The 23,733-nt window shown below is 39.1% G+C and overlaps 5 protein-coding genes, 1 non-coding gene and 1 pseudogene across 7 annotated transcripts; 4 read left to right on the forward strand and 3 right to left on the reverse strand.

Annotated features, from left to right (window-relative positions):
• Positions 1 to 711: 711 nt before the first annotated feature.
• LOC104824150 (probable ribose-5-phosphate isomerase 2) lies at positions 712 to 2,175 on the forward strand. Its single transcript, XM_010556127.2, has one exon. It carries the CDS (start codon positions 1,204 to 1,206, stop codon positions 1,993 to 1,995), a length of 792 nt encoding a protein of 263 aa, XP_010554429.1. The 5' UTR covers positions 712 to 1,203; the 3' UTR covers positions 1,996 to 2,175.
• Positions 2,176 to 2,251: 76 nt separating this feature from the next.
• LOC104824152 lies at positions 2,252 to 5,573 on the reverse strand (annotated as a pseudogene).
• Positions 5,574 to 8,303: 2,730 nt separating this feature from the next.
• On the forward strand, positions 8,304 to 12,208 carry LOC104824154. Its single transcript, XM_010556129.1, has 8 exons — positions 8,304 to 8,577; positions 8,728 to 9,073; positions 9,379 to 9,596; positions 10,048 to 10,297; positions 10,876 to 10,961; positions 11,044 to 11,135; positions 11,686 to 11,911; positions 12,106 to 12,208. Exons 2-8 carry the CDS (start codon positions 8,753 to 8,755, stop codon positions 12,119 to 12,121), a joined length of 1,209 nt encoding a protein of 402 aa, XP_010554431.1. The 5' UTR covers positions 8,304 to 8,577; positions 8,728 to 8,752; the 3' UTR covers positions 12,122 to 12,208.
• LOC104824153 (protein NtpR-like) lies at positions 12,040 to 14,264 on the reverse strand. Its single transcript, XM_010556128.1, has 5 exons — positions 13,905 to 14,264; positions 13,441 to 13,818; positions 13,009 to 13,358; positions 12,453 to 12,662; positions 12,040 to 12,366 (listed from the first exon to the last, which is right to left on the reverse strand). The coding sequence occupies exons 1-5, from the start codon at positions 14,002 to 14,004 to the stop codon at positions 12,139 to 12,141; spliced, it is 1,266 nt and encodes a 421-aa protein (XP_010554430.1). The 5' UTR covers positions 14,005 to 14,264; the 3' UTR covers positions 12,040 to 12,138.
• A 2,291-nt stretch (positions 14,265 to 16,555) lies between these two features.
• On the forward strand, positions 16,556 to 19,219 carry LOC104824155 (receptor protein kinase-like protein ZAR1). The gene is made up of 2 exons (XM_010556132.2): positions 16,556 to 18,207; positions 18,489 to 19,219. Exons 1-2 carry the CDS (start codon positions 16,740 to 16,742, stop codon positions 19,118 to 19,120), a joined length of 2,100 nt encoding a protein of 699 aa, XP_010554434.1. The 5' UTR covers positions 16,556 to 16,739; the 3' UTR covers positions 19,121 to 19,219.
• Positions 19,220 to 20,929: 1,710 nt separating this feature from the next.
• On the forward strand, positions 20,930 to 23,179 carry LOC104824156 (lipid phosphate phosphatase 1). Of its 2 annotated transcripts, XM_010556134.2 has the most exons (8): positions 20,930 to 21,217; positions 21,381 to 21,527; positions 21,637 to 21,864; positions 21,961 to 22,048; positions 22,162 to 22,271; positions 22,413 to 22,503; positions 22,609 to 22,857; positions 22,981 to 23,179. In XM_010556134.2, the coding sequence occupies exons 2-8, from the start codon at positions 21,498 to 21,500 to the stop codon at positions 23,103 to 23,105; spliced, it is 921 nt and encodes a 306-aa protein (XP_010554436.1). In that variant the 5' UTR covers positions 20,930 to 21,217; positions 21,381 to 21,497; the 3' UTR covers positions 23,106 to 23,179. The 2 variants fall into 2 exon arrangements, with proteins under 2 accessions (XP_010554436.1, XP_010554435.1); XM_010556133.2 differs by lacking the exon at positions 21,381 to 21,527 and having other exon boundaries at positions 20,931 to 21,217.
• A 244-nt stretch (positions 23,180 to 23,423) lies between these two features.
• TRNAN-GUU lies at positions 23,424 to 23,497 on the reverse strand. Its single transcript has one exon. It is a non-coding gene; the product is annotated as a tRNA-Asn (tRNA).
• Between the last annotated feature and the right edge of the window lie 236 nt (positions 23,498 to 23,733).

The raw sequence follows: 23,733 nt of genomic DNA on the forward strand, positions 1-23,733 counted from the left end.
CATTTCTCGCCGTGTTATTAACTTCGGTTTTACATGAAAAATAATAAAACTGTAATTTCGGGGACCAATTAATTAGGAGACTGCTAAGGCCCAACTGTCTGAATTATGCGTAAGCCCAATAGGCCCATCTCTAATGAATCCTATGATATATCATTGCCCAAAAAAACCTCCACCTCGTGACTTGATAGTTGATATTATAATTTGGCAATATCCTTTTCATTTATTTTTTTTTGGGTGATGAGCAAAAATTTTTAAAAAAAAAACACGATATTCAATTTTTAAAAAACAAAACAAAAATTTCCGTTTATACATATATTTTGTCAAATTCTTGTCGAACCGACTAATGTGAACCGAATCGAGGTTGAGCTTATAGTCGAATGATTTTTGTTTTATTTTATTTAAATGTTAATTCTCGGAATAAAGAATCAACAATTAGGAGATGAAAAGTGTAAAGTGGCAAAATATCAATTTTCCACCTCCCCCCGGGCATGTAAATGGAACACAACACGCTCACGCTAACGCAACTTGCTTTTCTTTTGACCCAACACTTTCAATACACACATACATGTACGATGATTTTTTTTTTCTTTTCAGATTTCGTAAAACTTTCATAATGTCGATTCCTTGCGTGAAAAATAAAAAATATAATTGGAGGAAGACGCAACTTTAATCCAAATGGATGAGTTTTCTTTTAATTGGGTTTTTAAATCACCGTAGATAAGAGAAGAAGCCGAATAAAAAAAAAGGGAGGATCGAATCCGACAGATTCGGAGTGTCGATTCCCGATGAGGACCGATCAAAGGGAGTGTCTTTATTCGACGCCGTCTCCCTAAAACCCTATCTCTCCACTCTCCATTCTCCATTCTCCGCCTCCACACAATTGCTATTCATCTTCTTAGCTCTTTCTCTATTTACACAATTCCCTTCCTTCAACCATCCCCTCGTCCCCCATCCCCTGATTTCTCGGTCTCTGTCTCTCTTTCCAAATTTTCCCGAGGCTTCTGCAAAATTTCCATTTGTTTTAATCTAGTTCTTTCTGGGTTGTCTGAAACCTCTTACCGGGGTTTCTTTGATTTTGGATATCTTTTAATCTAACTCTTTCCGGGCTTTTTTCAATTTCCGGTTTTCCCTTTGAATTTCTTCTAGGAGTTGCCCGAATCTCTTCCTGTTTGATTCTCCTGGAAATTTTTTGTTTGGGGCTGAATGGCGCTTGCGTACGATCCTCTCTTCATCAGCTCGGAGAAACCAGCCATGGAGGTAAACTCGCCGCCTCCTGCGATATTAACCCAGGACGAGCTCAAGCGAATCGCAGCTTACAAAGCCGTCGAGTTCGTGGAGTCGGGAATGGTCATTGGCCTAGGAACCGGCTCCACCGCCAAACACGCCGTCGACCGAATCGGCGAGCTTCTCAGACAAGGCAAGCTCGAGAACATTGTCGGAATTCCCACATCGAAGAAAACCGAGGAGCAGGCCCTCTCCCTCGGGATACCTCTTTCGGACATCGACGCCCACCCCATCGTCGATCTCTCCATCGATGGCGCCGATGAGGTCGACCCGGATCTCAACCTGGTGAAGGGCCGAGGAGGGTCACTCCTGAGAGAGAAGATGATCGAGGGGGCTTCGAGAAAGTTCGTGGTGATAGTGGACGAGACGAAGCTAGTGAAGCACATAGGGGGAAGCAAACTGGCTTTGCCGGTGGAGATCGTACCGTTCTGCTGGAAATTCACGGAGGAGAAGCTCCGACAACTGTTCGAAGGGTGCGGTTGTGTCGCGAAGCTCCGTCGGGAGATGGGGAAGCCGTTCGTGACGGACAATGGGAATTACGTGGTGGAATTGTACATGGAGAAGGAGATGGGAGATCTGAGAGCGGCGAGCGATGCGATCTTGAGGCTTCCTGGGGTTGTGGAGCATGGGATGTTTCTGGATATGGCTTCCACTGTGATAGTTGCAGGTAAGCTCGGTGTTACAGTGAGGAACAAGGATGAGATTTCATGATGGATCTGGTGAAGAAGGGGTAGAAACTTTCTGACAGACGATGATCTTATGCTTAGGGGAACTGATTTCTGGGTGTTTTTCTTAGGAGAGAAGTAGGGTTCTAGAGGAGGCGGTTTTGTCATAAGAAAGTTTTGGATTTGTGCCCACATATTTATATTACCATTATATTAAAAAGGTCAATTCCTTTGGCAAACCAACAATTCTGAGTGGATTCACCCTAAATCCAAATCATCCTTCGTTAACGACCCACCAAAAAAAAAAAAATCTGAAATCGACTACATCATGAATGTGGAAGGAAAAGATACAAAAACATCCTTTGTTAACGTCTCTGCATTGTTGTCTGTAAGATACAAAAACAAAGCCCTAGTTCCAGCTTCTCCTTGGCCTGAAAAAGATCCCTACAAGTTAAAAGCCAACGCGCGAGTTTTTTTTCCTTTTCCCTTTCGTTTCCACCGTTACTGAAAGAGCTCATAGCCGTATAGTTATTATTGTATCTCTTTCGATAATGCGGAATTCTGTAATGTTTCCGGCTCTTTTGCCGCGATCTCCAGTAACAAGCAAGGGCTCCAAATGCACAGCTGGCAAGGGCGATCGCCAATGCAGCTCCGATGGGAACTACAACCGCATTGGTAGGCGTCGCCATGTCTTCTGCATTTGTCGTTGCCTCCTCGTTTCGGATGAGACCCTTTTCCTTGTCAAGCGACAAGGGAGAATGCCCGTAGTGGTTCTTCAAGAACTTGTAAACTTCATCATGATCCCATTCGATGTTTTTCTGGCCGGTAGAGAGAACACGGCGGGCAAGGCTGCTTTGGCGGCCATACGAACTTTGGAAACTTGGGGTCAGCTGTCTCGAGAGATGCTTCTTCCTTCATGAGTCTCTCATTGACCTTGTTTTGCATGCTCCAGAGCCACAAGACAAAATCGCGGGCCTTTTTGGATGGAGTCTTGATGCTGTCAGGAAGGGTACACGTGGTTAGATGAGTAGAGACACTGCAACGATTGGACCGCGAGTACTCGCACATAGGCTATACCTTGTGCACAAGTGGTGAAAATGCCGGTGGCAGTCTTGACACATGAAAAAGTTGTGGATGAAATCGCATATGGCTGTGAATGCAAACTGACTCTCTCCATCTTCAATCCTCACAGAAAGTGAATGCATCAGAACCCATAATCCGCAGCTGCAGTTAACCATTCAAAACTTGGATACTTCTCTTGCAAGATGGGGCGTGACAAAGGACTGATTCTACTACAAGAAGATTTAAACAATACCTGAATCCACGAGTATCGTTCTTGCTGCCACGGCAAAACATCTGCCAACAGGAACATGTACAGAAAATGGGACAATCAGATTTCCATGCCTTCCCATTCTAGCATGATCAGGAGCATATTAAGACACGAAGTAAAGGAATTAACTGACGTAATAACCACGGGGAACATCCTCCCCGCATATATGGAAGTTTCCCAGGGCATCTTTTGCGCCAGCATCGTGGTTATTATCTTAAGAGCAAACCCCAGATGGGTATACATCATCAAAGTTCACAAGTATTTCTGCAGTTCCCTTGCGGCACCTAACGAAATTTACCAACAACTAGGCATGAAAAAAGAGCAGACCGCATAACGTACATGACCAATAGGAACATGCATCTTTACCTTCTCGAAGGATGATGTGCCACAAGAAGCTGGAGAAATTTAATAAACGAAGCACTGGTTTCAGATGACTCGATTGTCTGTGGATGTCAAGTGTTGTAGCCATGAATGAATACCACTTAGCAACAAAAGCAAAACAGGGAAGCCGAACAAAAAAGCATAAAGATCAAAAGAATCATCAACCTTATGCGCTAAAATTATATGAAAAGCTTCAGCTGTTGCCTCCTCGATGTCATTTACAGCTTGAGAAATCTTTCATGCCGAAAAAATAAAAACAGTTATATCTTTAGTCTGTTGTATTAAAAGAAGATCTACATTGTACCAAAGAGGTAATCGAATCATTCTAGACTCTAGAGAGACCTGGTCACTGACAGATATATTTGATGGATGATGCTCGTTTTCAAATTTCTGGTCATCCAAACCATACGAACTGCACAAAAATTGAAAGACTGCCACATCACAATGAATTAACAGAAAAAGGGTTTTTAGCGGCCTACTGGCCCAAGAACACTAATCAAGAAACACAGACTTGGTCTGCACTTCTGTTAATTGTGCAATGTATATCACATACCATACCTGCCTATCTGTTTATTAATCCAGTTCAGCAGACGCTCAGCCGTGCGCCCGTCATCAATCACACGTATCTCACTTTTCTCTTGTTTAGGTTCCCAACTTCCAGAGCCGAATTTCGTAGGAGGGCCCCAAAACAACATTGGGTAATGACTCTCAGAGAAATTTTCATAGAGCTTGGTATTTATCTGAGCTGCCAAGGAAGTCATAAAGAACACATTAGTGTCAGAATATATATGAAAGAAAAATATCCAATACGATTTTTATATCAAGGGAGAAAGCCAGAGACTTTAAAGAACATCTCTCGACCATACAAGAATTTCCATGTCCCAATATCATTGACAAAGTCCAGGAAAATAACAAAAGCAGATAAAGAAATTTCAGAGCGAAAATGTATGAGTATCGTGGACAAGGTGGTAAGTACCTTTAGGGCACAATCAACTCTTGTCATCAAAATGATTCCAGGATGTATTGCCCCTGCCCCATTGAATAGTCTTGCCACTTTTTCATAGTGAGGCTGCAACAGTAAAGATTCACGAAAATGAAACGAGAACAAGGAACCAACAGTGAACAAAATGCAATGGTATGTTACCTTATAGTTTCTACATGCAGGACACCTGAAACAAATAAGTTAAACGACAGCCATGTTAGTAACTGCGTGTATTACTTTGTCTGAAATATAAACGTTTCACATTCATGTATTCATCTACAATCCCTTCCATTGAAGGTTGCGCTAAGAAAATCTATCTCCCCAAGGATAATGACAGTCAGATACACAAAGATTCAATAAAAGCATAAGAAAATAGAGATCGCAACGATAGAAGTTCAATATTCCCAGATATGTTAACCATTGCCCGAAAATCAGTACAATTTCCAAAGATTATTGCACGAGCAGGTGATGATAAAGATGGCCACCGGGATCAAACATAAACAAGCAAACAAAAAAGTAAGAGGAACATAAACCTCCCGACCAAATCTAACAAATTTATAAGATTTCATAGAAACAATGGAAGCCAATGTTCCGGAGTAAAAAAAAAACATGACAGAAAGAATCAGAGCCAAACCAGTTGGCGAAGAACTCCACAATGGCGTATCTCGCAGGGGTACCATGGAGAACCGAATAGAAGTTGTTAAAATTCAATTCTACGGCGTTATCCTTCTGATCGGCGTCGCCGCCGATCTCCCGGAGAATCGACCGCGATCCCGGCGAAAACGACGCCGCAACTTCGTGGCTCAGCAGAAACGCGAACACAAACAGGTGTATCAGAGACATCAAAATCGAATCGAGCAGAACAATTTCCGCCCGATCTCTCCGTGATTGACGTTTTTTTGGGTTTGAATATTGAAGAACGTTGGGCCGCCTGACCTTGCAGCGAAGATCTATGGAGAATGGAGATGGAACGACGTCGTATAAGCCATAAGCAGATGAGCTTCATTTCTTAGTGGGCTTGAAGCCAAAGCCCAATATCTTATATTGGGCTTTCTGAATTATGTAGCCCTGCAAAATTCTACGTATGGAATGCAATTCTTTGTTTTGTCCATTCCCCAATGATCATCCCATGCCATAGCAGCTAGCAAGAGGCAGATGAATGATTCTCCATTGCTCTATTTATTTAATTTTGTTGTTTTTCATATATCACTTTAATATTTTTAAATTAACCACCCTTTTATAAAATATGGTAGAAAAAATAATATTGACCTGAGTTTCCAAAAGATTATTGTTTCTTTTTAAATATTTGGTGTGTTAAAAACAATACGTGCTTCATTTTTTGAGGGAAAAAAAAAACAAAATGATCAAGTGGTACTAGTACAACATAAATTTGTTGAATCCGTGGTTCTGTTGTTGGAGGTAAAAGAAAAACTTAACAAGGCGGCGATGAAACACCAGAATATAGATTATTTGATTGATAATAACCGAATCTTTATATAAATATCGAATATGTAAATTTATATGGATCTGGAAATTAGTGGCGTCCGAATATTGCTATTATAATATATATATATATGAAAATAAAAAAGCGGACAGAAGGTGAGGGTAGTTGGGGAAATGAGAAGCGCGATGTGGCGGCGTTGACGAGAGGGATGAGAGCAGAGCCCTCTCGCTTTGACGTCGACGAGTCCCTTTTGGTCTGACTCAGCATTATCTCTGCAAGAGCCAATGCCCACTCTTCATTTTCTGTAATCTCTCTCTTTCACTATATATACCTATATTTATATATATATATATAAAGATTTCGTACCCTTTATTAAATATAGATATAAAAACATTATTGTTGGTAGGGAGTGCATTTTTCTTCCCTTTTTATACAAAAAAAAGCTCCAACACAATCACGTATACGGAGGACTAGCATCTGGAAATGGACGTGCAATTACAAATATTTATAGGGGTGCCTTGTACATATTATTATTAAATAATCACCACTTGTTCACCCGTACGTATAAGTGAGGACCAAAATCAGGTGCTTATACAATTTCAAAGTGGCCTAATTTATTATGAACATATTATTCGTGGCATGGATGGAACGCCCAGAAGGGACACTATAACCTGTCGGTCATGTGCCCATGACATTGTCACCGAGTAAAATTACTCGAACGCAGGGATCCACGTGCATATGTATGTCTCCGAATAAATTCCTGATAAAATGATATCATAATTGAGAATATGCTAAACTCGTGCCGAATTTTAAAAGCTTATAGTCATGAACTCATCATATAAATTTGATTTATGTATTGTTTTCTAATGATTCATTATATTTTAGATTTACGAAACCATTTATTTTAAAGGGTATAATATTTACAACCTTTTCTGTTCTGCTAAAATTATTTTTAAAAAAAACAATATTTAAACATGTCTATTTGTCATTTCCCTTCACCGTGTCTACATCATCCCGCATCCACCATAAATTCAGAGAGCTTCCCCATGGCCCTTTGTTTTTTTTTTTTTTTTTTTTTTTTTTTTAAATGGCAAATAATTCCATTTTTTCCTTATATTAAAAAAAATCATATGCAAGCATCTATTTTCCCAATCATTCAATATGCACCTTGAATTGATAACATGCTTAAGCCTGGCTGTAGCCATAGCCAAACAGTCCAAATCTTGGGCCCGCCACGGATAATGGGGTTTTATCTGCTTTACGAAGGATATAACTCTAATTTTCTTAATATCTTTTATTTCCTTATATTAAAAAAAATCATATGCAAGCATCTATTTTCCCAATCATTCAATATGCACCTTGAATTGATAACATGCTTAAGCCTGGCTGTAGCCATAGCCAAACAGTCCAAATCTTGGGCCCGCCACGGATAATGGGGTTTTATCTGCTTTACGAAGGATATAACTCTAATTTTCTTAATATCTTTTATTTCATAGAAAATTACTAATGATATTCATTAAATATTATCTGTCTGCACTTGAAAGTGACTAGACTTGTAGTTTAGAAGATTACCGTAATCTAAGGTAAATTTGTTGACTTTCTCCAATAACTTAATTGGCTTTGCATTTAAGATCATCGCAAAGATTTTTTGATTGACACTTAGAGTGTTTTAATGGGCATTATATCAAAAATACCCTTAAAATGCTACTTCTACTTCAACACCTACCCTTGTGACCATGTGACCAATGTGACCGAAATATAGTGTGGTCACATATTGATCTCATTGTTCATAACGTTAAATTTATGATGTTTTAATCAAATGATTAGTAAGATATACAAGGTATAAACATAATGAATTAGTGTGATCACCATAAATTTAACGTTATAATCGATAAAAATCAAAATGTGACCATACTATATTTCGGTCATATTGGTCACATGTGATCAGGGTAGGTCTTGAAGTAGAAGTAGCATTTTAAGGGTATTTTTGATAATGCCCCTTTTTAATGTGAAAAAAAAATCCAATTTGTTTTATAAAGTTTGAAGAGTATTAATTAGCTTTTTTTTTAATAGTTAAATTAAACACGGTAAATATCCTCGTAGTGAACGCCAACAGAGTTCTGGGGCAAAACGTAATTAATTCTAGGATGTGAAGGGTGAATCAGGAAAATTCATAAAATACAGGGCGCTTATATTAAGTTAAGTTACTTGGCCCCTCTCTCTCTCTCCCTCTCTCCTCCAAATACGAATCAATCTTCTTTCGCCTCATTTGCTTCATTTCCCATTCGAATCTCCTGAAATTCCCCAACTTCTCGAATTCTTCTTTGCCTTTGCGATCAGATCGATTCCTCCACTAATTTCTCTATCTGTTCGATTGGAGCTTCAATCTCGGTCAGGGTTTTTGTTCGGTTCGGTCGATTTTCCCGTTCTCGGAACATCCGATTCCACCGTTCTTCTTCGCGATACCGTCCGTGAATTTTATCTTCTGCATGTAAGCGCATACAACTGCTTAGATATATGTAGTTTAGTCAATCAACTTTGAGTACTGGGAGGAGTGTTTCCGTTTAATCGCTCGACGAAATCGGAAACTTTTGTTGTATCGCCATTTTGTCGTTTTTCTTATGTTCATCCTTTTCTGCAGAGTTATTCGATCGGGTAAAGAAGAGATGTTAGGGGCTGGATTTCAGTTAACGAGAGGCCGACGCGGTGATGACCCCTTTTACAGTTCGGCGGGAGCTCGTAGGTCCCATCACAACTCTCCAAGGGTCGATCAGCTACGAGATACTCAGAGGGACGTCTCCAATGGCCGATCAATTAATCTCAAGGAAAATTCGACGGCTGCCGTGAACATCGAACTCGTGGACGATCCCATGTCGCTGAAACTCGTACCTAACCTCGCTTCTGACCCGACGACCTGGCCGTCGAGTAATCTGAAACGGTTTTTGGAGTCGGTCACGCCATCGGTGCCGGCGCAGTATTTATCAAAGGTTTGTGTGAACATGTCAATTGAATTCTTCTGATTTGATTGCCCGATTCCTTTTCTCGTTGATTATTTTGATGTGTTCGCAAACTATCGAGAGTGTTATTGTCATTTACCGTGAAATATGGATTCTTACTGGAGATTAGGGAAAACAGAGACAGCATTACCTTTACCTCTAGACTTTCAGTACCAAAGGCTTTTCTTTTGTTTATTGCGTAATAGCATTGTCACTTTCTGCAAGGAATTGAGTAGGCTCTTCCTTTTTCTACTTATCTTGGTCATCGTTTAAATGGTGCTAGACTTTTTCTGCAGACTTCGCTAAGGGAAAGAAGGAATAGTGATGTTAAGCTCGAGCCTTACTTTGTTCTTGGAGATGTGTGGGAATCATTTGCGGAGTGGAGTGTCTACGGCACAGGAGTGCCTCTAATTTTGAATAACAAGGATCGAGTTGTCCAATATTACGTGCCCTCGTTGTCCGGCATTCAAATATATGCCGATCCTCAGGTTTTGAATGCATCTCTTAAATCAAGGTAAAAATTCTGAGTTTTGTGTATTTACTCATGAATATAGTTCAAGTCCTTGATTCCCAATAGGTTGTGATGTTTCCTGCATTCAGAGAGGAGTATCAATTTTTGTTTGGCATTCGGGTACGAATTATTCTGAGAAGTGAAAACATGTTTTGAAGATCAATGCCCTTGATTCTCAAATTCTGGCAGGGACAGGCCGACAGGGCCTACATAGGTTGATGTCTCTCATTTTGCAAGCAAAGGTTTTTATTTACTTTTTGTGTTTACATCTCTTACTCTTACCTCCTTGGTATATGAGGTTTGAATAAAAGGGCTTAGTCATGAATTGCATTTGCATTGCATACATATATGGCATATTTTTAAGCTGATCTCTTTTTACCATTTTAGCTGTAAACCTCCCAGAACTATGAGAAATTTGCTTAATGGGCGTTCTTTTGTCACTTTTCGACTGCAGGATGCCAGATGAGGAAATCGATAGCGATTTCCGGGATTCAAGTAGTGATGGTAGCAGTGACAGTGAATACGAACGGGGACTTTGTTGCCCCAGGGAGCAGATATCTGCTAGAATGGACCGGATCTCTTTGAGAGACCAGCTTCAGGAAGACTCATCCAGTGATGACGGTGAATCAATAAGTCAAGGTCGTAAGATATTTGAGTATCTTGAAAGAGCCCTTCCTTACATTCGCGAACCCTTTGCTGACAAGGTATGTATGTTTTGTTTTTGTTCTCATCCGAAATTAAACATTATTAAAAAGCTCTGAAAATTTTAATACATATCATAAAGAGTTATGAAAGGTTTACATAATTTATCTAAAACTACAAAGATTCTGAAAACAATTATAAGACAACTTTAAGTTATCTTGAAACTGAAGTATCAAATCAAAATTGTGGGACCAATAATGATATATTGAAACTCTGCACAAGTTATTTTTTCAGCATTTTTGTGTTATTTATATTATAGAAATATGCAAATTTTTTTGTAAGTTAGTAAAAGATATTAAAAAACCGATGCCCTTGTGATAATTTATACTCGAATGTGGTTTAGTTTGGCCAAAGATTGTTCCAAATATTTATTTTGCCCGACCACTTGTAACAACTCATCGAGATTGGCCATTTCATCGGTCAATAAATTGCTCTAGTTGTCAAGATAAGCTATAAGAGCCGATTTATGGCCTTCATTCTAGTTGTCAAACTGATTGTGCCTTCATTCTTGAACTTACCCATTGGTCCTTGACTTCTCTTCATAATTGTCGTCTGATTTATTTATTTATTTGTGTTGCAGGTGTCTGATCTCGCCTCTCAATTTCCCGAGTTAAATTCTCTTAGGAGTTGTGACTTACTACCTTCAAGTTGGTTTTCTGTGGCATGGTATTGTTCTTAGTGTTTTGACTGCATTTGCTTTATTTTATTGCTTTTCATGGATCTCAGATTCCATTAATATACTGTGTAGGTACCCAATTTACAGAATACCCACAGGACCTACGCTTAAGGACCTGGACGCATGTTTCTTGACGTATCATTCCCTCCACACACCAGTTGGAGGTAACAAAAAAAATATCCCTATGTATTTTAAATGCACTTGGAATTTCACACTACAAATGATGGCAATCACTTCATTACATTAATTTTGCACTTGGTTACAACTGGCTTAGGAGTCTTATGTTTTCGGTTTAGCCATGTTTAATCACTGAGAATCTGCAACAACCACATGATAAAACACATTCCACCAGGAGACATTTATATATATCTCTTATCAAAAGAGATGTTGTTTGTGCCTCAGACAGTTTGGGTACATTGGATTCAACATTTCCTGTCTTTTTTTTTTGAAACTATTGTTTAGGACAAAATCTTTGGACTCTTGATCGTCCTGGACACATAATCATTGTCTTCCTCTCTCTCATGATGATTAAAATCTGTCTGAATTGGTAAAACATCGGGTTTCAACTTTCTCATCAGTAATGGCAATCCGGGAATCATTAATCATCCATAATGGAGGAAATCAGAATTGTTTGATGCTTGTTGCGACTGTATATATAGTTTAATGCTTGCCAGATAATATGTTGGCTTTAGGAATTACATACGATTCTTGTAGGTACAAGAGCAGAGGAGGAAAGTGAGAATGGGATGAGAGAGGGAGTTGAAAAGATTCGGATTCCGGTCTTTGGACTTGCTTCTTACAAGTTGAGAGGTTCCGTATGGACAGCGAGCGGAGGAGGAGGATCGGAGCAACATCTCGTGAATTCCCTCTTCCACGTCGCAGATGAATGGGTGCGGTTGCATAAAGTCAACCACCCTGATTTCATGTTCTTCTGCCGCAGGTGATTTTCATACTTGCTCTCCTATGATGACGATCCAAACTATTCCATGCCCATGGAAAGCTTATATTGAAAGGTTGGAAAGAGTAAACATGCATAGAGCTGGCTGTTACTGTTCATGCTTGTATCAATGTAGAATGACACTCAAAGCGTATTTTGGTCATAAACGAAGGATTGTCTCCATAATGAAATTTCAGGGTATCGAAAAAATGAAAATTGTTGATAAAGGGTCACGAGAGCTTAGTCTCGAGGACATGGGAGCAGAGACGGGACATCATATGGTAAAAGGAAAGAAGATCGGACAAGCGGTCGACAGGCATCTTGTCCAAGATGGAATGAGCCACCCTCTCTTGATCCTTCTTCATCCTCATCTTCTTCATGTACCCCGTCGAGTTCCTCACCGTTGCCCCCATCTGCTTCAGCCTCTTCTCCTCCTGCTCGCTCAGCACCGTGCTCGCCTTCATTCCCATTTCCCATACTTTATTTTTTGTCAAATAAAAAAAAATTGAACGGGATGCTGTGTTCTATTCTTCTGTTCACTGACCTCGAGGAACTCAGCTCCTGCTTCTATCTGGGATTTATGGGTTGGGGCTGTGGGTTCCCCTCCAGAGAAGTAGATGAGTTTGGCGATGGAGAAGCTTCTCACCAGATTCTTCCTCTTCATCTCCATCTCGTTGTTCAACTTGGGGCTTCTTGGCACTTTCCCTGTTGCGTTTAGTTTCTTCTCGTACGCGATCACCGCTTTCACGAATTCCTTCATCACCCATCCACAAAAGAAAATATTTTGAAATTTGAACAAACAGCGTGAAATATATATTTTTTCAATGAAAATTATTATAATTTTTTAGACCGTTGAAAAGTTTGAAAATGAAGCCCCCTCACGGGCCCAATAGTCATTCCAAACAGCGAGTATATTTTTTTCTTTTCTCTTTTTTTTTCTTTCTAAAATGTAATGGTTTGATATTACAACCCAAAAAAAAAGTAACAATTAATTTGTGGGAATGATTCATATTTCATACATTACATTATATATATATATATATAATATAAATTACATAATAAAAGGAAGCATAGGGACCGGATAGTGATAGAGACGGAACCTGATAAGCAGAAGGGCATCCGGGATAGTCAAAGGAATCATCAGAAGAAGAGAGCCTCATCCGCTCGGGATGGAACTGGAGACCCATCATGAACTTGCCCTCTTCAGGTTCATACCAATTTGGATCGTAGAACCCTTCTATCAGTCCATCTCCTGCATGCGCCATCGCCACGAACCTTTCCGCCAATCTCTTCACCCCCTGGTGATGATACGAATTCACCATTATCTCCATCTTCTCCTCCTCCAGCGACTCTCTGAACCACCCCTCCAATGGCGTCTTCTCCACTATTCTCACCGCGTGCCTGTGCCCGTCATAGTTCTCATAGTCCATATGCCTCACCCCTTCTTCCCCTACACACAAATCATCATTTGTACGCTACCCATATATATATATATATATATATATATGTATATGCATGTATATGTTGCGTACCATTGCGAGAGAGTTCCTTCTCCACGTCCTGGTAGAGAGATCCACCGCATGCTACGTTAAGAATCTGGGATCCACGACAAATGCCTAAGAAGGGTATGTTTCTTTGGAGACAGAGCTTGGCCAGTCTGAGTTCGATGTTGTCTTTCTCAACGTCGATGGCGGTGTCACTGGCGTGAACCTTTCTGATCTCATCAATATCCTCTGGGGAGAGACCGGCCATCTCCGCTTCGTAGTGGGAAGGGTCGATGTCTTCTCCTTCGCATAGGAGGACGCCATGGATGGGGTCGAAGCTCTCTAGGAGCGTGTGCACTCCTTTCACGCGTGGCACTATCACTGGCACTGCTCCGTATCCCACGATCAAATCGAGATGGTACTCTCCTACAGTTTTATATATACACCAAAGCATTAGTATTCAACCCATATCGGCCAATTACGAGAGATGAGGAAGAAAATTGAGGACGAACCCACAAAATCGACGAACTTGTTCTTACGAACTGTTCGTCGGGAGACGATGAGAACCCTAGGAAGTATCCTCGACAGATCATCCGAAGCAGCCCCCACCATATTCTCTCTTTCTTTTCTGTATTTTTGTTCTTCGACTCAATATGTATATTATATATATATATATATATATATATATAAGCAAAATGATTATAAGAAAATCCTGGAAATTTATGGGATTTAATTTCTCAGAATATAACTGAAATGCAATGCAGAGAGATGGATCTGAGTGGATAAACTTGGGGGAGATTTGGTATTGAAGACAGAAATACTGGTTTGCTTGTATTTGGATAGAGAAACTAGGGTTAAATATGGAGCCTATTTAAAGGCGAAACGTTGGGCAGTCGCCGCATACAACTAATACATATATATATATATATATATATATATATGGAGGACAGTGTGTACGTGTTGATGAAGTCTGAATCTATCTGTTAGGTTTTTTGGGTCAAAGGTCTCTCGTCTGATTAGATGCTGACGTGTTCTCGCTTCGGATATCCCCTCGCATCTCTTCTATTCTGTTTTTTATTTATAAACCACCCGATTTCCCCGTTTTTGTTAATTGTTATTATTATTATTATTCCTATTTCTGAACATAATATCTCATCCACCCCATAAACACAATTTTAGCCGTAAAATTACCATATATATATATATATTCCATTTTTTGTTGCACTGAATCTTGCAAGTTACCGGCGTGCGCATTAGTTGAGGGGATATATGGACAAGTTGGGTGGCTGGAAGCGGATAGATACGACTCTGTAACACATCTATTTTATTTTTTAATGGAGAAACATATCTTCCCTCTTAATTATGCGGATCCATATTATATGATATATATATTTGATTTTCCTAATCGGACCTGATAACGTGGTGTTATTATTTACTAAATCATACGTGTGAGATAAGGTTAATTAAGTAGATGATGATATTCTTACAAAATGAGATCCGCACACACCAAAAACGGACCAAATTATTATGACCATTTATATATTTTTTCCTATTTAATACCATTATATACCAGATTTGGCCTGACATGATAAAATCGTCTGAGAACTGGCGTTTTACTTGTAATATAATGCATATTCGTCAAAAATGTTTTGGTTCCATTCGTTTTCCCGTTTATTAATATATAGCCTTTTTTTTATACCAAAAAAAAATATATATATATAGCCTTTTTTTCAAAAATTGATTTGAATGTATCAATTGGAAGGGCCGTTAAAGGCCCAAACATTTATTTTTATATCTCAATCAGAACTATGAATATCTAAAGCCCATTAGGCCCATATTTGAGAGTTTGAGTTACCAATCAAGGAGGCCCATTGGGCTTCAACTTGTTTGTTCTTCCGTGATTTTTGTGAATAGAAAAATGATAGGGACAATGTATATTTATTTTTGAGGCTTCGAGATTCTAACGATGCGTATGCCTTGTGATGATAATATTACAAAATGATATTTTTGTTATCCGACTCGAATTACAAAAAATAAAGCTACGAGAGAACATAGAAAACGACAAATACTGGACATGACCTACATTGACAAATAAATAAAGTCTACACCAATGGAAAAAAAAACTTTTAAAAAAATAAACAGAGTCCCGACAAAATGTTTTCTCCAACACACAAGTTTTGCAGTATATATAATCCTTTTTTTTATTACCCCTAAGTGTATTATGGATTTGGATAATATGATACATACATATTTATTATCGAGATATTGTGGATAAAATAATAAAGAATAAAAACTCACAAATTAATATAATCTGTGTTGCATATCATGTAGCAATTATACTTTGAACAATAAGATTTAGGTGATACTATACATATGTCCACAAATACATATTTTAATTAATAGGTCATAATTGGAAAAAAAATAAGGAACAGGTCGGATAACCGAAAAAATCGATGTATTTAGATTTGTATCCGGAAGGCTCAGTTATTTAATTATAAGATTTGGTTCGAGGATATGGGATTTACGAATATTCGGGATACAAATATCTGAAACAATGGTTGTGTACTCGCGGATATTCGGATCCAAATTTATTTAAGAAAAAATAATAGTATTTATATATATAAATTTCAAAAAAATAAAAATATATTTATAAAAATAGATAAATTACGATAAAAATATATTATAAATAATAATAATAAATTTAGTTTTTCTGAGATAATATTAAAAAAATATAAAATTATTTAACCTAAAACAATTATATTTTATAAAAATATTATATAAATATAAAATATAATTATTTATAATCATACTAGACTAGTCGGGTATAAGTAGATATTCAATTTTAAAAATTCGATTATCATGATTTGGATTTGGATTCAGATTTATGGGTATTTAAAAATCCGAATTCGGATTTGGATTTAAAAATTACGAATATTCTAAAATCGGGTATCCGATAAAACGAGTATCTGATGAATATCCCATATTAGGGTATTTATACCCACCTCTACTCGTAAGTGTGGTCCAAGGGATAACAATGTGCTAATATATATTGTGGAAAATAAACAAAACTGTGATACATTGCAAAACTCGCGAGAAATTAGCGTATGGATTTTCTCGGCGTTCGTTCGCTTTTGTTTTTGTCCACCTTTTTTTTTTTTTGCTTTTTCCTCTGCGCTTTCTTTTTCTCTTCTCCCAAAGTCCTTTAGCTGAGAGCACAGCTCTCAACCCCTTTCTTTTCCTCATTTGTTTTCTCCTTGTCCTTTTACTCCATCACTGTCACTCCTTGAGCTCTCTCGCTCCCTCTTGCTCTCTCGTTCTTCACTTTGTTCAAAGCTACGTCTTGTGTAATGTTGGTCTCTCTCATCATCTCGGTTGCTCTTCTCTGCAACTTTAACACCACCTGGGTGAGCGGCTTGAATGACGAGGGCTTCGCGTTATTGTCGTTCAAACAGAGCGTTCGCGAAGACCCGTCTGGTTCACTGAGCAATTGGAACTCGTCCGACAATGACCCCTGTTCTTGGAACGGCGTCACGTGTAAGGAACTCAAGGTCGTGTCTCTAAGCATTCCGAGGAAGAAGCTCTACGGCCCTCTCGCCTCGTCTCTAGGGTTTCTCTCCAGTCTCCGCCATCTGAATCTCAGGAGCAACAGGTTTTATGGGTACTTGCCGATTCAGCTGCTCGAGCTTCAGGGCCTCCAAAGTCTGGTGCTTTACGACAATTCGTTTTCTGGATGGTTGCCGAACGAGTTCGGTGGGCTTAAGCTTCTTCAGACCTTAGATTTGTCGAAAAACCTCTTCACTGGGTCGTTTCCGGCGTCGATTCTGCAATGCGAGAGGCTTAGAACTGTCGACGTTAGCCGAAACAACTTCTCCGGTCTTCTGCCAAATGGGTTTGGCTCAGCATTTGTCTATCTGGAGAAACTTGACCTCTCCTTCAACAAATTCAACGGCTCAATCCCTAGTGATATCGGAAACCTCTCAAATTTGCAAGGGACCATTGATTTCTCTCATAACCAGTTCAGTGGCTCAATCCCACCAGGCCTCGGCAATCTTCCGGAAAAAGTTTACATTGATCTGACGTACAATAATCTCTCGGGTCCGATTCCACAGACCGGTGCTCTCATGAACAGAGGACCCACGGCCTTTATCGGCAATCCAGGGCTCTGTGGTCCGCCGCTGAAGAACCTCTGTCCTGGAGACAATCCTGGTTCTTCCTCGTACCCGTTTATCCCGAGCAACAATCCTCCAGAGAATTTTGACAGTAACCCTGAAACCAGAGGGAAATTAGGTGGGTTGAGCAAAAGCACTGTCATTGCCATAGTTGTCTGCGATGTAATCGGTATCTGCCTCGTGGGCTTGCTTTCCGCTTACTGCTACTCCAATTTCTGCGCTCGTAACGAAGAGAACCAATTCGGATTCGACAAAGAACCCAACAGAACCAAAGAGTGTCTGTGTTTCCGGAGAGATGAATCGGAGACGCTGTCAGAAAACGTGGAACATTGCGATCTCGTGGTTCTGGATGGTCAGGTGGCTTTCAACCTCGACGAATTACTAAAGGCGTCGGCTTTCGTTCTGGGCAAGAGCGGAATTGGGATTGTGTACAAAGTGGTTCTCCAAGACGGGCTCACATTGGCCGTGCGGCGATTGGGCGAAGGAGGGTCTCAGCAATTCAAGGAGTTTCAGACCGAAGTGGAAGCCATTGGCAAACTCAGACATCCCAACGTTGCCAGTCTCTGGGCTTACTATTGGTCTGTCGATGAGAAGTTGCTCATCTACGACTTTTTTCCCAACGGAAACCTCGCCACCGCTCTCCACGGTGAGTCTGTCTCTCCTGTCCTCTTCCCCCCCAAAAAAAGATTGAAACTTTGACCGATTCCCGTGTAACTGAAAAGCTTTGTAATGCCGGAAATCTTGTTTTAAAATCATAGAGAGTAGTATCATTGTAGACGATTGGATGAACATTCCAGTTCTTTAACCTGTCGGTTTAGTTTCACTGAGGTCAACCAAGCTTAATTTGATAATTTGAAGTCAGGATCTAGTTTTAGTACGCATCAGAATGATGAATCAATGATTCTTCTCATCTTCATCTGAATTCAGGAAAGCCAGGGACGGGTTCAGATTCATTCACGCCCTTGACGTGGTCCATGCGGTTGAGAATAGCGAAAGGGATAGCCAAGGGGCTGGCTTATCTGCATGAGTTCAGTCCCAAGAAATACGTCCATGGCGATGTCAAGCCTAGCAACATTCTTCTCGGACACGACATGGAACCGAAAATATCGGATTTTGGAGTAATGCGTCTGGCCAACATCGCTGGAGGATCTTCTTCTCCGAGGCTGCAATCAAGCAGACGCCATGGCAAGAGCATATCCTCGGATTTCACAGCATCTTCAGGGTCGTACTATATGGCGCCAGAGGCCCTGAAGACAGTGAAACCGTCCCAGAAATGGGATGTCTACTCGTACGGAGTGATTTTACTGGAAGTGATAACTGGAAGATCTCCATTAGTTCAGGTGGGCACTTCGGAAATGGACATAGTTCGTTGGTTTCAGCTCTGCGTTGATGAGAAGAAACCATTGTCGGATGTTCTTGATCCTTGTCTGGTTGATAAGGAAGATGAGATCCTTGCTGTTCTCAAGATTGCCATGGCTTGTCTGAATAGCAGTCCCGAGAAAAGGCCTTCCATGAGACATGTCTCTGATACACTTGACAAGATCAGTATCGGGCAGTGAGTGATCTGATTGAAGAAATATGAGAAATCCAACTTATTAGTCATTTGTTTTGGATTTTTTTTTTCTTGGAAGCGAGAGCTAACGATTTGTGTAGTGTCATTTCAAGTCCTCTCTCTCTCTCTCTCTCTCTCTCTCTCTCTCTCTCTCGCTCTCTCTCTCTCTCTCTCTCTCGTGATTCTTGTAATGAAAAGCCTAAAAAAAAGTTCTGAGTATATAATTTTCTGTATCCATATGCTTTGGAAGGAGATTCTCCGCCGCTTCATTGTCATATACTACCAAAAGAAACAAACAAAAAAAAAGCGTGTAAAATTTTGCAATTGAAACATATTGGGCTAAACTATTATTCGGACAAGGGCTGTTTGGTTATGGGCTTTTAAGCCCATTCATCGAGGCCCATTTGACTCGCGGGTTTAGTTTGGAAGCCCACCAAGATGCTGGGCCCTATATACTCTTTTTAGGCTGAAAATAAAAATTAAGTATTTGCGGATATTTAATATTAGTGATTTGTTTCCATTTTCATGTCAATCCCCCCCCACGACGACGATAATATAGTTTTTAATTACTCGGCCCAAAAACGAATTTGAAGATCTATCCCCATATAATCGCTGAAAATATGTGGATTGGTGCGTTTTTATTATAAAAAAAATCAATATAAGTTATTGGAATGTGAATAAAAATATTTTTTTTTCTTTTGACCAAATTGTAACGTGACATGTGAACAAAAAGGGTCTGAATTCCTATTTGGATACACCTTCCCCATGTAAGGGATCAAAAATAAACTAAGAGGAGTCAAATAGTTTGGGAGCTAGTAGGGGCCAACGCGGCTCTGAATTCGCATGAGACACCCATACACTGACTTTGACCTTTTCTTTACAAAATAAAAAATAAAAAATAAAGAAAATTCAAACTTAAAACAAGAATAAAGCGATATTTTGTAAACAATGTCACATCCATCTAAAACTTTTTTTTTTCATAAATGTATTTCTGATTATTTTATTAGACAATTTGATATATTTTTTATTTTTGTCTCTAACTTAGTAATTTCACATGTTATTATTTTTAACTTACCCCGAAATACGAACACTAAAATTTAAATTTTAACTCTTAACCAATAATAAAATATTGAACTATTGATCCTAATTTTTTAGATTTTAGAAATTTGTTAGAGTCTATAATTTGGAGGTTTAAAATTTAGAGCTTAGTATGTATTTTTAGTGTTTAGGGTTGGAGATAAATTAGTAACAATAAAATAATACGAACAGAGAACAACGGATGGAAAATTAGGAAATAATTTGATAAAACAATTAGGAAAATATTTTGGAAAAAGTTATAAAACATTACTCATCAAATATTATGTACCTCAATCCTAATCTCTAAATTCCAAACCTTAATTATTAATATATAGATTCCGAATTCTTAATTTTAAACTATAAACTAATTTTAATTTTTAAATATTAAAATTTAAATTATAGAGAGTTACAAATTTAGAAATGGTTTGAACTGTCTAGGGTTTATATTTGATTCAGGGTTTGAGATTTAAAATCTAAATATTTAGTATTTAGGAACAACGGTGAAATGAAAATAGTAAATAGAAAAGGAAAATGTTATATTTAAGTTTAAAAATTATTAAAAAAATATGAAGAAGAAAATATTAGAAAGATCGAAAGGATCCAAACGGCGTGGCGACGACAAGAACGAATTTGTCTCCTATCATCTCGGAGTGACACGTGTCAGCAAACTTCCTTCTACCCGTTATTTCAAATCATAATTGCCCCTCCCTCGTTGACCCGTAAAAAACTTTCCGAGAAAAAGATAAGGGAAACTTCCGGGAATGTGAACAGAAAAAAAAAAGTGTAGTTATATTTCTTCCTCTTTCTATTGTCTCTCTTCCCCTGAACAACTTTCTCCGCTATCAAACCCTAAAGTTTTTTTTTTTTGAATTTATACTCTTTCACTCTTCAATTTGCCCCTTCTGTTCCCTCTCCTCTTTCAGAAACAGAGGCCGAGATCTTCATCGTTGATTCCGTACAAAATCAAATGGGCTGGAGCTTTCTCCCAAAGTTTCTATCTTCTCTGAAATTCTGGGGAAATTCCGAGGTACCTTTTTGATCCGTCCGCAGCTTTTAGATCGTTGTCATTAGTACGTAATATCATATTAATCGCAATTAATTAATTTTTTAATGAAGAAAACTATTGGGGTTAATGCAGTAGTTGTCATATTTTATTTTTACTTCGTCGTAATTGGTCATACAACTAGCAGGACAGGCAAGATTTGCTGGATCCCGTTGTCATTGGTAGACCATAAAGTAGTGATGATGAACAATAATAATATCGGTTGTCAGCCGTTTTTGTCCCATTCAAATACCAGTGATTAAAAATGTCGTGCATTCCATTGTTATCACCGCAAGTACGTACATTCACCACCTATACATACATAGATACATATATATACACACACACTTTAGTTCTAGATTAGAACCCTGAGTTTTTTTTTTGTTGTTGTTGGTCAAATATAGGAGCAAGGGAGAATGAGGGAGATAGATTTAGGGGTACACACCATAAAGAGCCATGGAGGGAGAGTGGCTTCGAAGCATCGCCACGACTGGCTCATACTACTCCTTTTGATAGTCATAGATGTCGTTCTCAACATCATCTCTCCCTTCTATCGCTTTGTCGGAAAAGACATGATGACAGACCTCAAGTACCCTTTCAAGGACAACACTGTTCCTGTCTGGTCCGTACCGGTATGTCAAACTGAAAACTATTTAACAAGAAAAAAGAAGTTTTTTTTCTTCCTCGTGACAGTTTTTTTTGTTTTGTTACTGTTATAATGAGGGCAGTTGTACGCCGTGGTGCTTCCGATTATTGTCTTCGTGTGCTTTTACCTCAAGAGGAGATGCGTGTATGATCTTCACCACAGCATTCTTGGTAATATTATCGAGATTTCTGATATCAACAATGTCAAATAATTATTATATATATTATTCACATATATATATATATATATGTATGGATTTGTTTGGTGAATTCGCTGCGAGCAGGGCTGTTATTCGCCGTGCTGATTACCGGAGTGATAACGGATTCCATCAAGAATGCGACGGGGAGGCCTCGCCCGAACTTCTACTGGCGCTGCTTCCCTGACGGAAAAGAGGTATACATAAATATATATATATATATATATATATATATATATATATATATATGACAGAATCTTGACATGACAATTAACTCTATATATATATGTATAAATAACAGCGATTGGAATGGTGAATTATATATATATATATAAAAGGTATATGATGCACTGGGAGGGGTGATATGTCATGGCAAGTCCAGCGACATCAAAGAAGGCCACAAAAGTTTCCCCAGCGGTCACACCTCTTGTAAGTCTTTTCTCTCTTCATGTATATGTATATGTTATACATCTCTTCTACATCCTTATGTGTGTGTATACATGGGAATGGATAATGAAATGATGAAAATGGAAGGGTCATTCGCGGGGCTAGGGTTTCTGTCGCTGTACCTGTCGGGGAAGATAAAGGCGTTCAACAGAGAAGGACACGTGGCTAAGCTGTGCCTCGTGATACTTCCGCTGCTCGCAGCATGCCTCGTCGGAATCTCACGTGTGGACGACTACTGGCACCACTGGCAAGACGTCTTCGCCGGCGCTCTCATTGGCCTTTTCGTCTCCGCTCTTTGCTACCGGCAGTTCTTCCCTAACCCTTATGACGACGATGGTACGTACAAATTACACATGTCTCCCTTTTTCTTTCAACTTTTTTTTTTCAGTTCAGACATATCTCTGTTGTAATAAAATCATATATATGTGCTGAGTGAGTGTATGTATATGTTGTGATCAGGATGGGGACCTTATGCGTACTTCCGGGCGGCGGAGGAGCGAGGGGCTAACCCGGATACCGTTGCCCCCAACTTTCAGAATGGCGACGTTTCGGTGGAGTTGGAATCTGGCACTCTTAGGATATGAATGCTTATTTTTTTTAAATGAAATAAAATATTTGTTGTAGATATTTCATATGTGATTCTTTTTTTTTTCCTCAATACTTATTGTCGACAGAATTACTCTTTACAAGTAATTGCAATTCTAAGATTTTGATTTTTTTTTTTAAAAAGCTAAATAAAAAATAAAGAGGCTGCATGACGTCACTTTTTCTTAACGGGCCGACTTGAAAACAAACGATGGCATCCAATTTGTGAAACATGAAAGTGAGAGTAAATGGGCCTCACCATAAAGCTGAGAAGAGCCCTTTTTAGAAAAGTAGGCCCAAAAAGGAATAAAAAAAAGCGCTAGAAGGAGGGGTTGAACCTCCGACCTTGTGGTTAACAGCCACACGCTCTAACCAACTGAGCTATTCCAGCGGTGCTTTCATAATATGAAATTTAATAAAATAAAAAATTTTAACAATTTCATTTCCATATTTCTTTTCCCTTTTTCACTTTATGTAGAAATAACAAATGGTGGGTGTATGAAAATGGTATTTTCAAAGGGGTTGGGGGGATCAAAGCCCACGCGCCGCTATCTGTCTGCTCTTTCTTGTACAGAAGAACCTCCCCTCATCACCCTTTTTTCCTTTCCACAAATTCCCCCCCCCCCC

This window comes from Tarenaya hassleriana, unplaced genomic scaffold (assembly GCF_000463585.1).
Source record: "Tarenaya hassleriana unplaced genomic scaffold, ASM46358v1 Cleome4, whole genome shotgun sequence".
NCBI lineage: Eukaryota > Viridiplantae > Streptophyta > Magnoliopsida > Brassicales > Cleomaceae > Tarenaya > Tarenaya hassleriana.